Source organism: Plectropomus leopardus, chromosome 8 (genome assembly GCF_026936395.1).
Source record: "Plectropomus leopardus strain MGB_pleo_1.0 chromosome 8, ASM2693639v1, whole genome shotgun sequence".
Taxonomy (NCBI): domain Eukaryota; kingdom Metazoa; phylum Chordata; class Actinopteri; order Perciformes; family Serranidae; genus Plectropomus; species Plectropomus leopardus.
This window is the reverse complement of record NC_142183.1, coordinates 2,950,909-2,965,616: the sequence shown is the minus strand read 5'-3', so window position 1 is coordinate 2,965,616 and position 14,708 is coordinate 2,950,909. Positions and strand designations below refer to the sequence as shown.

The 14,708-nt window shown below is 34.2% G+C and overlaps 2 protein-coding genes across 5 annotated transcripts; both read left to right on the top strand.

Annotated features, from left to right (window-relative positions):
* Positions 1-346: 346 nt before the first annotated feature.
* On the top strand, positions 347-5,928 carry ltc4s (leukotriene C4 synthase). The gene is made up of 5 exons (XM_088080740.1): positions 347-1,417; positions 2,655-2,754; positions 3,921-3,991; positions 4,165-4,246; positions 5,015-5,928. The coding sequence occupies exons 1-5, from the start codon at positions 1,360-1,362 to the stop codon at positions 5,154-5,156; spliced, it is 453 nt and encodes a 150-aa protein (XP_087936866.1). The 5' UTR covers positions 347-1,359; the 3' UTR covers positions 5,157-5,928.
* A 669-nt stretch (positions 5,929-6,597) lies between these two features.
* Positions 6,598-13,438, top strand: LOC121964800 (dynein regulatory complex protein 1-like). 4 transcript variants are annotated; one of them, XM_088080737.1, is made up of 13 exons: positions 6,598-6,858; positions 7,598-7,660; positions 7,709-7,759; positions 7,897-8,009; positions 8,365-8,536; positions 8,630-8,767; positions 9,635-9,718; positions 9,802-9,927; positions 10,157-10,230; positions 10,979-11,098; positions 11,221-11,583; positions 11,739-11,839; positions 13,055-13,438. In XM_088080737.1, the coding sequence occupies exons 2-13, from the start codon at positions 7,631-7,633 to the stop codon at positions 13,063-13,065; spliced, it is 1,383 nt and encodes a 460-aa protein (XP_087936863.1). In that variant the 5' UTR covers positions 6,598-6,858; positions 7,598-7,630; the 3' UTR covers positions 13,066-13,438. The 4 variants fall into 4 exon arrangements, with proteins under 4 accessions (XP_087936863.1, XP_087936864.1, XP_087936861.1 ...); XM_088080738.1 differs by having other exon boundaries at positions 7,598-7,684; positions 7,733-7,759; XM_088080735.1 differs by having other exon boundaries at positions 6,599-6,858; positions 7,598-7,759.
* The last annotated feature ends 1,270 nt before the right edge of the window (positions 13,439-14,708 follow it).

The window sequence follows — 14,708 nt, the reverse complement described above, 5'->3', positions numbered from 1 at the left end:
TGTGTGTTGACAGGGCAGTAGTTAATGAAAGAAATTACAGTTATTGCTGAATTGGGCTACCTTTATAAAATAATGACAGTCTCTAATATTGTCAACTTCATATTAAAATTAAACATTAAATTCAGTTTTTTAAAAGAGACTGTTGCAGGATTTTACACACGAAATGCAGTTTATTTAATTATTGTGTTTTTTTAGTCACTAAGTTGATTGTGAGAAAATATTGTTTATTTTCTAAAAAATGTCTATTTTCCTTGAGAAAGTTTTGGTTATTTTTTATAATTAATATTTCTTTTTACATATTAAAAAATGTGTTCATTTTGCAGTTTTTTAGTTTCTACATAATCTGTAAATACTGTAATCTGTTACTAATTATAGATTTATATAGAAGACGGTAATTTCCTTTTCTCGGTTTGTATATATTTATACATCATTGGTTATTGGAAACTTTATTTTTCTGTTGCTCACTGGCATTTAATAGCATTTAGAGTTAATTAATTGGACAGTTAAACACTGTCTTTATTTTCCTTTTTAACTTGTAACAAGTTTTATTTTATTCTGAGAAGCTTCCAAGCAAATTAAAAGTTAACTACAGTTTCAGGGCTATAACTATTAAACTTAACTATTAAAATAAAATAAGAGTAATACAACCTGTCACCACTGAGATGGTACTTTGGTTGTATAAAAGTGACAAGTTACAAATGTTTGGCAAAAGAAAAAAATCAGCAAAATCATGATTTTTTTTAATGGTTCTGCCTCTTTGATTAAAGAAAGTCAATTAAAAGTTAAAATCAGTTTTCTTGTGCTGCGTTCAGAAAGTGGAGCAAATTTGATTTCTTTCAAAATCATTTGGAAAAGAAACCTGAATGAGCAACAAATGTCCCACAAAACACCAAAAATAAGGTGACCAAAAAATAACCTGAAAATATTATGTGATATTTAAAAAAAAGAAACATTTTCTTGTAACTTTAATAGTTTCTTTGTTGATGATCTTGAATATTTTCACTTAATTTTCTTGTAACGTTTCTGTATTGATTTCTTGTTGATGTTTTTGCTTTTTTTCAGGTAATTTTCTTGAATTTCATGTCGATGATTTTGAATATTTTCAGTTAATTCTCTTGTAAATTGACTAATTTCTTGTTAATTTTTTTTATTAATGTGTTGTTGATGTTTTGGCTTATTTTCGGGTAATTATCTGGTAAGTTTTCACTTATTTCTTGTTGATGTTTTTGCTTGTGGTTGAGTTTTTCTCACCTGGTTACCTGTCAGTGTTAGCCCCGCCCCCTGCAGGTGTGTCTCCGTCAGTGTTACCTGTCTGCGTCCTCGGTGAGTGTTTCAGTGCTCAGGTGTCTCGCTGCAGAGATGTCGGCGGACGCGGTCGGCCTCGGCGCCGTCACCGTGCTGGGTGTCCTGGAGCAAGGTAAGAGAGCATGCTGGGAAATATGAGAGGAGAGTGAACTGGTTAAATTGGGAGAAAATGACTGGAGTCTGGAAACTGTCCTTTCTGTGTGATAATACACAACATAATGTTGCAAATGTGTTCATATGGTGCCTAAAGTGTTACAATTATTTGCAGTATTTCATAGATTTACTTAACTTATTTATATTTAATAGTTATTTTACGTTTGTAGTTATTTTGGTATTTTTTGGTCTTATCGTAATCAGCCCGTCCGCCGTCTCATTTTCTTTGCATCTATTTTTTGTTAATGGCAGTGAGGTTTTTTTTTTTACGACTCAGCTTTGCATTTACTACAAACACAGAGGGAACTTTGATCCATGCAGACAGCTGCTGCATGAATGAAACTGTGGTGTTTGTAGTTTAAAGTTAACCCTTTGAAACCTGACAAAAATAATTTAATTTCTTTCAACGCAATAAGTGACGACACTTATTTTGCAGAATAAAATCCTGTAAGGGGATCTCCCCGGTGTACGCATCTCTATCTTTTCACGTTTTGGTTTGTCTTGGGTCCAGCACCCACTACAGGATGTACATGTCTTATTTTTTAATTTAATTTCTTTCAACAGTATGGGAAGAGGGCAAAGATATGGCCCCCAAAATAGCATGAAATAACAAAAAAATTACCTGAAAATAAGCAAAAAGGGGAAGAAAATACTTAAGAAAATAAAGGAAATTACTTCAAAAAAGTGCTAAAAACAATCAATTTTTCCCCTTTTTCTTTAAGATAATTAAAAATGTATCTAATTAAGAAAAAATATAAATACAGTTTTCTTGCTATTTTTTCCCTTTTTTGATAATATATAATAATCTTTCCACAGATAATTTTTTTGTTTCCTTTTATGTTTTTTTTGCAGTTTGCAGGAGATTTCTTTCTAGGTTGGTCATTATGTTTTTTCCCATTTTTTGAAAGAAATTCAACCAATTTTCTTCAGGTTTCAGTGGTTTAAAAGGCGTCTAAATGCAGCATGAAAAAGGTGACAATCCAGGTGTTAAAGGGTTAATCAGCAACGTCTGACGCACAAGAACTCAAAATATGATTTATAATCCATTTATTACACACAGTGACAACCTGATGTTTGTTAATGGACTAATGCTGTTTCTGTGTGTGTGTGTGTGTGTGTGTGTGTGTGTGTGTGTGTGTGTGTGTGTGTGTGTGTGTGTGTGTGTGTGTGTGTGTGCGTAACGTGCGTGCGTGTAGCTTATTTCTCTCTGCAGGTGATCTACGCCCGGAGGAAGTACTCGGTGTCTCCTCCAGCCATCGCCGGGCCGCCGGAGTTTGAGAGGATCTTCAGAGCTCAGTTAGTCTTTTTTGGGAATTATATTTTCCACATTTCATTAAAATCTGCAGCAGATTTTAAAAAACAAAAACTTAAACTAATTATTGTTTTTTTCTGTTAAACTCTTAGTTCCAGTTAGTCTCTAATCCCTAAAGTGTGTTATGATGCTCAAATATTTGACCTACTTTGAGCCAGACTTTTTGTTTTTTGGGGGAGGGGGGCTGAAAAGGTTGGAGACTCCCGGTGTAAAAAAAACAAAGACAAAGACAGTATGTCCATAGATCTCACAGGTTTCATCTTTCAGTCTTTATTTTCTCCCTCGTTCCTTTTCTCTGTTCATGTTTGTGTTGAAATAAAGTTTGAATAGTTTGAATCTGATATGTTGGAAAAATGCCACCGAGTGGGCTTCTGTTTTTAATATTTAAAAGTCATAGAAACTCAATTTAATCAATTTCATTTTTTTCTTAAACTGATCATATTTGTTATAATTATTTAAAAATGTAATTTTTAATATCTCTTTTTAAAATTCTTTTATAATGATAATAATTATTATTATTTTAATTATTATTAGAAAGTGGAAAAACTACTCAACTGCAAATAGAAGTCAGACATATTATGTTACTTCAGTAAAAGTACGTAAGGATTATCAGCTAAATGTACTACTAAAAGTAAAAGTATTCGTGACGCAGAATGTCTCCTTTCACAGTGTTTTAATTTATAGAATATCATATTATTCTGTTTTAATAACTAACAAATACATAAAAGTATTTTAATACGTGGTATACTACTGGGTAGATTAGAGGTATAAGAGCTGCATCAATTTTAATTTAATTTAAATGTATTTATTTTAAAGGGACGCAGTATATTAATAAACAACAGTATAAGATACAAATGTGATGCTAATTTACATCCATAGTCTTTTGTCAGGTAACAGACAACAGAAATAAAGAACAAAACAAAAATGAGAAACAAAGTTTTTTAATGTGAAAAGACTGAGTATCATGAATTTGCACTTTGGTTAGGGTTTGTTCGTGTTTATATATTCATTCATTCTTTTTTATGATGGAAATAAATATAATTTCAATTGAAAAAATAACTATAAGTGTGAATTTATAGCATAAAATTAAAATACATAAATATTAAAATACCTGAAAACTGTGAGACGTTAACTCTTTCTGTCCGCTCAGAGCCAACTCTTCAGAGTACTTCCCCATCTTCATCACCGTCCTCTGGACGTCCGGAGTCTTCTTCAGCCAAGGTCATCATCACACACACGCACGCACGCACGCACGCACGCACACACACTCACACACACACACACACACACACACACTCACACACACACACACACACACACACACACACACACACACACACACACACACACACTCTCCTGACTCAGTTTCAGCTCTCGTGTTGTTTGTGTTGCAGGCGTGTCTTCGGTCTGCGGGCTGCTGTATTTATACGCACGTCTCCGTTACTTTCATGGATACTCGCGGTCTGCTCAGGGACGGTACGAGACAACAGCTCCTTCTGTTATTACAATTTTTATTTTTTATTTTTATTTTTTTATTGCATCCTGCAGAACACAAGCACAGGGACACAGGTTTGATTTCAGTTTTATTTTCAGATACTTTTAAGTAAAATATTGAAATTAACGGTGTAGTTTTTTTTGTGTGTTCGTATAATCTGAATACTTTATTTTGTTGGTTTTTTTTGTGCCGACACATTTTTATCTCTCTGTGAAGCGCTTTGAGCTGAACTCCATATATGAAAGTTGCTTTATGAATAAAACTGTATTATTTTGATTATTATTATAATAAAAAAAATTGTAGTTTTCCTACAAAATGACCTGCTTTTATTATATCAGGTTAAATATTCTTGCGTCTATCTTTTAGGGATTTATAATTAACCAAATGTTACTTAACCCTTTCAAACCGAGAAAGACATCAGTTTTCTGGCACTGCTTTCACCTTTCAGGAGTATTTTGAAAAAAATTGCTTTATTTTGAAAACAGGGGTGAAAGGCAGTTAGCAAATGCCAAGAAATGTCGCACAAATTGAAAGTAATTAATAGATTTAGACAATTATATTATTTTAAAAAAAAATTGAAAAATAAAAAAAATATTATTAGAAAAACATGAGAAAAACGTGTAAAAAAAAAAAAAAACAAAAGTAACCCTCAAATACATAAATAATTATGTTGTATTTATATTGCAGCCTTAAGTATATTTGAATGATTGATTGATTGATTGACTGATTGATTGTCTGTCTCTCTGCAGGCTGGCTCCTCTGTATTTCAGCGCTAACGTTCTCTGGGTTCTGATCGGGTTCTCGTGTCTCGGGTTGTTCCTCACGTTCTGCAGAGTTTACCTGAACGTGGACCTGCTGCACGTGCTCGGCTCTGCCCTGCTTCTTGTCTGAAAGGAGCCGAAGAAATGGCTGAAACTGGTGACTGTCAGGGGTCAAAGGTCAGACGTCAAGGGAAATGGGACTTTTTTAAAATATATTCGTGATTATAAAATATTATTAAGTGGATTTTTTTGTCCTTAGTAAATAATAATGACTATAAATGTCTGTTTTTCTGCAGGAAGTTTCTTTTGTTTATTTATTTAATTCCTCAAATAAAGTCACTCATTTAACTGTCACTTTATGTGATTGATATACATACATATATATATATATATATATATATATATATATGTATATATGTATGTATAAAGTAACTAAAGTTCTCAAATATGTAAAATATTTAATAGTTAAAATATACAAAATAAACATGTGTATGATAAACTGATAAATATCTATATATATAAATATTCTCACTTATTACAGAAAAACCTTTTAATCAGTATCTAAATAATGTTTTTTTTCAATGTCAATACAAAAAAGGTGATTTTACATTTTTCATTTGAAATGAAATAACTTTTTGTTTGTTATACAATCTGCTCAAACTGCCACCAGACTGCATTAAAGAAAGTGCAATAAGCATCTTATCTAGTTTAAAGATGCAACAATAATAAAATTATATACCAGGCTTGGATAAATAACCTGGTCAGATTTTAAGAAGATATTGTGATGCAGAAACATAAAACCACACTGAGATAAAACACATAATAAAGTCACAGTTTCGTGTTTCGCCACAAGGTGGCAGCAAAATGCAGAAATAAACACTGAGTCTGATCTTCAGAGGAAATATTCTTTTTACTGCATTTGTTTGATAACTGAAGTGAGCGCTGCTGCATGAATTTTTTGTCTTTTAACATGAACTTTTTTTAATGTATTGTTGAGTATTTACTGTTTGTTTTTTGTTTGCAAATCTGATTTATGGTTTTTATTTTTGTACATAGACTATCGTCTGTTTCCCTGTAGCTATGGACCTTTTTCTGTGTCCTTAATACATCCATTATTATTATATTATTAAGTTACTCTGGAGAATATTATTACAAAATATAATCTTTATAAATCGACCTTTTTTTAAAAAAAAAAAGTTGTTTGTAATAACGTCCACATTATAATGAAATTATAGAATTTAAAATGTAGATATTAATTGTCATTAACTTTAATATGTTTAAAAAAAGACCCAAAAACATGCTTTGGACCTTTTTCTGTGTCCTTAATAAAATTATTATTTATTACTATTGTTATTAAGTTACTCTATAGAATATTAATACAAAATATATTCTTTAATAAATCGAAATATTAAAAAAGTTGCGTTCAATGACATTCAGATTTTAATAAAATACCATACTTTTTAAAAAATCAATAGTTTTATTGACTGTTTTGGAAAAACAAAAGCAGAAAATTTTAATAATAATTTGGCACACTCTGTTAAGAAGACAACAGCCTATAATTGTCCTTGCTGTAGTTTATAAAAACTTTTTTTAGCACGTGATTTTTATGTTTATAAATTACGAGGTGCACGTGAAGGCAGCGCTCAGCCCTCCGTCGCCATGGCAACGTTCACCAAACACTCCGCCGCAGAGACATGCTGCTAAAAACGACATTTAACCTTTTCTATCCAAACATTTACACAACAGCATCTCTTAATTTTGAATAATTAGATTCCGAAAAGCGTCTGAATCTTCAGTTTTCCTAAAATCAAGAGGAGAAGAACAAAAAGAGGGTAAGTCGGCATGTTTGCTCAAATTTAGCTTAAATCCATTTTTTATTTTCGCATGTTTAAGCTTCTTTTAAACAGAAACAAAGATGTTTCCTTCAATCTAAACCAGACCCGAAGGTTTAGTTTTTTATGCTTTTACACTTGTGGTTTTTATTAAAAATCAAAGTGTGTTTTAATGATTTTAGCACTCATCTTTACTCGAAGAACTCATCATTCTACTCCAAATTATTTACATCTTGTATATATTATTATTATTATTATTATTATTATTATTATTTCCTCTACCCCCCCCCCACTCCTCCTCTTTTTATATAACAATATAATATAACATATTTTATATCATATGCTATATTTTAGTCTATATCATTTTCTGTAGTCATTGCAGCACTACAACTTCCCCTGCACCTCCTGAGCATGTGCGAACCAAAAATTTGTATTTTATTTTATGACATTTATTTATTCATTTTTAATAAGCTTACGTGTTTTAACGTAAGCGTGTTTGTAACTTTAACATTTCTCAGCTAAATGAATTGAGTCATTTCTATATTTATGGGGGATTTCTGTCTCCAGTCCAATATTTCGGCTTAAATCTGCTGAGTCGTGTGTGAGGTTTAGGGACTGTTCATTATTTATGAGAAGTAGAAAAGATGAGTTAATAAGTTACAGATGTCACAGTTTTTGTGTTTTATCCTGCTTGATTTTAGTTTTTGTTTTAATACAACTGCAAATTTTACACCTCCAGGTTTTCATCACAGGAAGTGGAACTAAAGGCAGTATGGAGGTCAGTGAGGGGTTAAATGAGGAGGTCAGTGAGGGGTTAAATGAGGAGGTCAGTGAGGGGTTAAATGAGGAGGTCACTGAGGGGTTAAATGAGGAGGTCAGTGAGGAGCGTCACGAGGAGCAGGTGAGTTAAAGGTTTCCTTGTTTCCATACGTTTGTGTCCTGCAGTGATTTCATGAATCAGTGTATAAATGAGAAGTTTGAAAATGTTGGCGAAGAAACTTTTATTTATTGATTAATTTTTTAATTTGAACGCATCAGAGGATGATCAACCTGCAGCGAGACTTGATGACATCACTGACCGACATCCAAACTGCAGCTGACGCCAAAGAGGCGCTGCGGAGGACGGAGCTGGAGGACGCCCGAAGAATTAGGTGATTTTTTATTTTTTTCAGTGTATCACATAAATTCATGACATTGCCCTTTTTTCGTGTAAAAAGTTACACGCCCGTTTGTTTTGTTTGTTTCTTTTCTCCTGTTTGTTTTTCTTGTTTTTTCTCTCCTGTTTGTTTTTCTTGTTCTTTCTCTCCTGATTGTTTTGTTTGTTTTTTCCTCCTGTTTGTTTTGTTTGTTTGTTTCTTCTCTCCTGTTTGTTTTGTTTGTTTTTTCTCTCCTGTTTGTTTTGTTTGTTTTTTCTCTCCTGTTTGTTTTGCTTGTTTTTTTTTCTCCTGATTGTTTTGCTCGTTTTTTCTCTCCTGTTTGTCTCGGTGTCGGTGGTTTCGGGTCCAGACTGGAGCGGCAGGAGAAAAGTGCAGATTTCTGTCAGCAGCTCCTGGAGGAGTTCGACTCGTTGTGGTCGACGACTCGGCTTCAGGAGGCGACTCCGGACGAGCAGGAGGTCCTGAAGCACCACGCCGCCGTCATGGAGGAGAAGAAGAAACTCGTACGTGACCTGCAGCAGGTAAATCTGTCCGTCCATCAATGACCCGTCTGTCCTGTTGTCTCCTGAAGGTCGTGTCCACTGATTAGATGTCGTCCTGTGCTGTGTGATCAGAAGTATAAGGAGACGGAGGATCGTTTCGTGAAGGAGTTGAGGGAGCAGAAGGAGGAGCGAGAGCTGATGGAGAAGATGATAAAGGAGCAGAGGAGGATCCTGGAGGAGACCTACAGGGAGGAGCTGGACAAGATGGAGGTACGGAAAACTTCCGGAAAAGTCGGAAAATTTGAAAAGTACAACAAGAATTTCTGTTTTCGTAGTTATTTCTGTTTTTATAGATTCTGGCTGTGATAAATGGTGTAATCTAAAAAAGAGAAAAAAAAGCCAAATCTTTTTCTTCAAAATCGTAAAAAAAAAAAAAAAGAAAAAAAGAAAAATTGTTTTCATTAAAAATTGCCAAAAATTCTTAAAGAAAGAAGAATTGTCAATATAAAAAAAGGCAGAATATTTTCTTAAAAGTCATGTCAACTGTTTAAAGAAAAGAAAACAGTTCTTTAAAATGTACAAAAAAGTAAGAATATTTTTTTAAAAAAGGCAAAAAACTTTAAAGGGAAAAATTGCCAAATTATTTTCTTCAAAAATCACTAATAAAAGTAAGAACCCCCCCAAAAAATGTTTTCATTAAAATTGCCAAAAATTCTTAAAGAAAGAAAAATTGCCACATTACAAAAAATAGAATATAAAATAAAGTTGCTCCTCCCCTAAACCCAGAATAGAAAACATAAGTCCCCGGTGCTTAAGAAATTGTGAGACATGCCTCCCCGTTTTGTACATAAATATAAATAATCATAAATCATAAATAACAGTCAGTCCCTAAGTTATATTCAACATTCAGTTTTAATTCTGCTCTGAATTCATTTTTTTCATCATGTAGAAAAAATCTTTGATATGGTGATGGAAAATTACTGATAAGGAGTATTTATGATTGTTTTAAAGAATGTATGGCCTTGAAAAATTGCCTCAAAGTCCTGGAAAAGTCCTGGAAACGTATGATTAAATATGTGTGTAAACGCTGTCCTTTGTTGTCTTTCTTACTAAAGTCTGCTCTCCTGTTGTTGACAGAAAATGTTTGAGGAGGAATTCAAAGTCACACTTTCAAAAGACAAGACGGAGTGGGATCAAGACGTGAAAGTTGTGGACAAACGGGTCAGAATAACACACACACACACACACACACACACACACACACACACACACACACACGTGTTACTGATATCTGCTGTTTCCAGCTGGAGATGCTGACGGAGAGGAGGGAGAAGGCGTTGGAGGCGTCCACAGCCAAAATTAACAGCCTGATTCTGGAGAGTTACACCAACTACAGAAACTACGATGCGACTCGCGGCGTAAAGACTGAGGTTTGTACGAATATCGAGATTCACCCCAAAATCTGCTCTGACTGAAGCCTCGGGGCTGCGGTCTGTTTGATGAAGAGGGCTCCGGTGCGACGTTAAAGTGGACTCGGCCTCAGACATCAGGGGACAGACGCAGTGATCGTGTTTACGCTGTGAAGAGAAAAAACGTTTGTTGTTTGATCTTCTGACAGAGAAAAGTTGTGATGTGACGCCCTGAATGTTTTTACCTCAGCAGGTTCTGACGCTGCTGAAGTCAGAAGAAGACGTGACAGAGCGCAAATTCAGCATCGCAAAGAAGAAAAGGAGGTAGTGCAGATTTTAACTCTCTCTGACACACACACACACACGCGCGCGCGCGCGCGCACACGCACGCACACACACAAACACATGCACGCACACACACACATGCACACACACGCACACACACACGTGCTTTTCACGTGTTTTTTCAGATACTTCATACATGACTGCAGCATTTTTAGAAATTCAACCACGACACGACATGAGAAAAGCAAAAAAGACAAAACAAAGACCAAAAACACGCAGGACGAACTAAATAAACGCATAAAAGATTTCAAACCAAAGTATTAAATATATATATATATATATATATATATATGACAAATATATATATATATATATATATATATATATATATATATATATATATAAAAAATATTTTTTATATTATATAATTTTATATAATTTTTATAATTATATATTTATATATATATATATTTTTTCACACACACATATATGTTTGTATGTATAGATAGATAGATAGATATAGATAATTTATAGAAGTTGTCAGTAAATACACGCTCTGCTCCTGAAAGCTGACACATAGTTTTTAAGTTTTAACCCCTTGAAATCTGGGGTGACGTCACCTTTCACAAGTATTTAAACCTCTGAGACTTGAACTAATTAGCATGATTACTGTCAGAAACATGGAAAAAGTGAATGGGTTACAAGAAAATTACCTGAAATAAAGACAAAAAATAAGGGAAAAGATGTTAAAAATAAATAAATAAATAAAAACGTTTAAAAAAAACAGCGTGCAGAAAAAGGTGACGGATCGAGCTGCTGACGCTTCCGGTCAGAGGAAGCTGAAGCAGATGTCTGAGGAATACAAACGCGCCGTCCAGAAAAATGAACTCCTCGAGAAGCAAATTAAGTGAGTCAGTTTTTTAAATATCAGACATAATAAAGTTTTGCATAAATCTGTGACGGAAACCTGTCTGCAGACCGACTGCACAGTCAAACCCTGTCTTTCTTTCCGTCCTCCGCGTCCTGAAGACACTTTGCCGTCGCTGATGCTAAAAGGTTAAAGGACGTGTGGCTGGTGTCTGAAAAAGAGGTGAAGGAGCAGGTGGAGAGGGTTTTGGACCTGGACTCGCTGATCTGCAGGCGGGTCCTCGGTTTGTCCTGGGAGCGTCCTCGTACGGAGTTCACGGAGCGCTCTGGTCCCGTCCGGCCTCAGGGACAGAGCGTGTCCCGGCTGTCTCACAGCGAGCCGGAGTCTGAGTGCAGCCAGAGGACGATGGACATCTGTGTCCGAGCTTCAGAGGACAGAGACTTCTGGGAGAGAATGTCCAACATCATCTCTGAGGACAAACTGAAGCTCTGGGACGACACCGAGGACGCACTGAAGCAGTACCAGTGAGTAACACACACACACACACACACACACACGCACACACACACACACACACACACACACACACACACACACACACACACACACACTCTCTCTCTCTGTTTGTTTCGGTTGTTTGTTGTTTCGGTTTGTTAAAGTTGTTTGGGCTCGTTGTCAGTTGTGTCCTGACGGACGTGTCCGCGCTCGCCGCTCTCACGGAGACTCTGCAGCGCGAGAACGCGGAGCTGCGGAGGCAGCTGGAGGCTTTGCAGGACAAACGTGAGTTTCTTCTGTTTTCTTAAATGTGTCTCACTGGTTTCCAAAAATTTCACCAACTGTTGAAGACAAAAGTCCACTGGTTCCCAATATGAAAGTTCCCGACTCCCACGAGGGGTCACCAAAGGTTCAGGGGAAAGTTAAGACCTTCTTAAATTAAGAAATCTGAGCTAATTCAGAAACATGGAAACCACTGAGCTGCTTAAGAAGAAATGAAAAAAGATATTAGCAAAAAATATTCAAAATGTAAAAGAAAAGTACCTGACAATAAGAAAAAAAGAAAAAAGAAAAGAAGATGACCTCAAAATCAATAAATAAAATTTTATATATATATATATATATGTATCCTTGTTTCTGTAACAAAATTGTAAATACATAATTAACATTAATATAAATATAGTTTTCTGGACATTTTTTCCCCGTTTTTTATCATATTTAGCAGGGTCACAAATCATAAGCACTTTCCTTAATTGATTAGTTATTTGAATAAACATAAAAAGAATATGTATATATATATATATACACACACACACACACATATACACATACATATACATACATACATACATACATATATATGTTACAAAAGGCATAATACAGAAAATCCCATCAATACAAAAATACAGTTAAAGCAATTAAAAAATCTGTTTGATTGTTTAAAAAAATAATAATAATAATAACAGTTAATAAAAGACATAATTCAGAAAAGCCCATTAAAAGCTCCTATAAATTAGAAAAACTCATCTGTCTGATTACAATGTAAACAAAACAATAATCTGCTAAAATTCATCATAATCGCTCTTTGACACAAACTTCCTGCATCACACGTGTGGGTTCATTAGCTGGGTTAAAAAATTTGGGAACCACTGGATTAAATTTGTCAATCAACATAAAAATTCAAGTGAAAATGCCACAAATTTGCTCAAAATTTCTTAATGTGACAAATTACTGCTTTTCTTTGTCACATTTTAGCATTAATTTGAATTGATTTGGGTTTGGGCTGTCGGTCAGGACATCAGCTGGGGGCGTAGGAACATTTTTTTATATTTTCTGACCGTTTGTGGACTGAAAGATGAACCAAATAATCCAGAAAATACTAGAAATAATAGATAATTGTGAATGGCTGCAGTGTGTTTAGAAATTTGCTGTATAAATCTGACAGAGCGAAAACGAATGTGCTTCTTTTCTAAAATCCTCCCTCTGACGTCTCTGCGACAGGTCCGCTCTGAGCAGGAGACGCTTTCAGCCGAAATCTGCAGAAGTGGGAGCGTGGACTCATCTGGAGTCAGTATGTGTAAAATCATAAATAACATCTGCATATGAACATTTTTCGATATTACATCACAGTAAGACAGAAATGTGCCGCACTTTTTAACCAAATCCTGAGTTTTGTGAGTCGTTGAGCAGTTAGACTGAGAGTTTCAGCTGTGAATATAAACCAGTTTACTTTGGTGCTCATGGTTTCAGTAAATTAATAATAAAGATGCAACAGTTTCAACTGTTATGTATTAAACTTTATCCTCTTTTTGTAGTTTTAATATAATTTACTAAAATAATAAAATAATAAAAGCAACACAGTTTAATGAAATAAAATAAGAAAGTTTATTATTGTTGTTGTTGTTGCTGCTGTTTTCGTATTATTATTTTTTTATTTTTATTTGTTGCAGTAATTAGTACTAGTAGTTGTAGTACTAGTTGTAGTAGTAGCAGTATTTATCCATTTGTTTCACAGTAATATTACAATACAAAACAATTATTTTATTATTATTATTGTTGTTGTTGTTATTATTTTTAAATGACATTATTATTATTATTATTATTATTAATAATAATATTTGTAGTAGTGGTAGTAGTGTTTATCTATTTATAAAAATAAAATGGTACAATATAAAAAGAAAAAGAGAAATATAAATGACCAGTAAGAGGGAGGAAAACAGACAGATACGACTTGTTTTTTAAAGCGATTAAGCAGTAAACCATCTTAAATCACCGGGCACTGCTGCACGTTTTTCTCAAGAGACGGGACCTCTTTAAAGCTTTTATGTTTTTGTTTTTAATACTCAACAGAAAAATCATAAAATATCTAAAGTTCAGTATAAAATCAGCGTCTGTTAGGAAGAAACTAGAACTATTGCCTCGTGAATATGACGTTCGCCTGAAAAAACAGCTTCTTTTTTTTTTTTTTTTTTATCAAGTTATCAGTTTAATTGTAGTCAGACTCTACAAACCAAAAAATAACAGCAAACTGTGTGAAATGGACCAAAACTTCACGAGTCCAACAGATTAATAAAAAACGCAAAAGTTATTTGATGGAATAAAGACATAAAATAAGTGAGAAAAGGACTCGACCTTCTTCTTCTTCCTCATTCATGACAGAAACAAAAAGCTACTGATACCTGATCTGTTGACCATCAGTCTGACTCACCTGAGCAGCAGGTATCAGTTCCTGCTCATGGTGCGTTCAGGGGCTGTCAGAACAAAATACAGCTTTTAATCACAACTGTTGTTCTCTTTCAGATATAATTCGTACATTTTCCCTCATTGTAAAATAAAAACTGAATCAGTTAAATCTTTGTTTAAATCAACTGATTAAAAAAAAGGAAATTATTAAAACAGCCGGGATGGTGATATTTACAGGAGCACCTGAAGGCAGCACTCTCCACCAGCAGCCTGTTAGCAGAGATCATCTATTGAGAAGATGAGTCACTCTGTTAACATCTCCAGTTACACACAGCAGATGTTACCATGGTGACACAATAATTAGAAAAAATAAAATAATGTATATTTTGGGTAATACTCAGATCATTTCTTAATCACTGATAAACCTTATTATCATCCTCATTTGACTCCAACAGATGCAGCAGGATTTAAG

Bases quoted from the DNA above. Each gene is read 5' to 3' on its own strand.
- ltc4s (XM_088080740.1), top strand. From the start codon at position 1,360: ATGTCGGCGGACGCGGTCGGCCTCGGCGCCGTCACCGTGCTGGGTGTC. The intron at 1,418-2,654 runs GTAAGAGAGCAT...GCGTGCGTGTAG, and splicing joins GCTGGGTGTCCTGGAGCAAG to CTTATTTCTCTCTGCAGGTG. The intron at 3,992-4,164 runs GTCATCATCACA...TTTGTGTTGCAG, and splicing joins CGGAGTCTTCTTCAGCCAAG to GCGTGTCTTCGGTCTGCGGG.
- LOC121964800 (XM_088080735.1), top strand. From the start codon at position 7,631: ATGGAGGTCAGTGAGGGGTTAAATGAGGAGGTCAGTGAGGGGTTAAAT. The intron at 7,760-7,896 runs GTGAGTTAAAGG...TGAACGCATCAG, and splicing joins AGGAGCGTCACGAGGAGCAG to AGGATGATCAACCTGCAGCG. The intron at 9,928-10,156 runs GTTTGTACGAAT...TTTTTACCTCAG, and splicing joins CTCGCGGCGTAAAGACTGAG to CAGGTTCTGACGCTGCTGAA.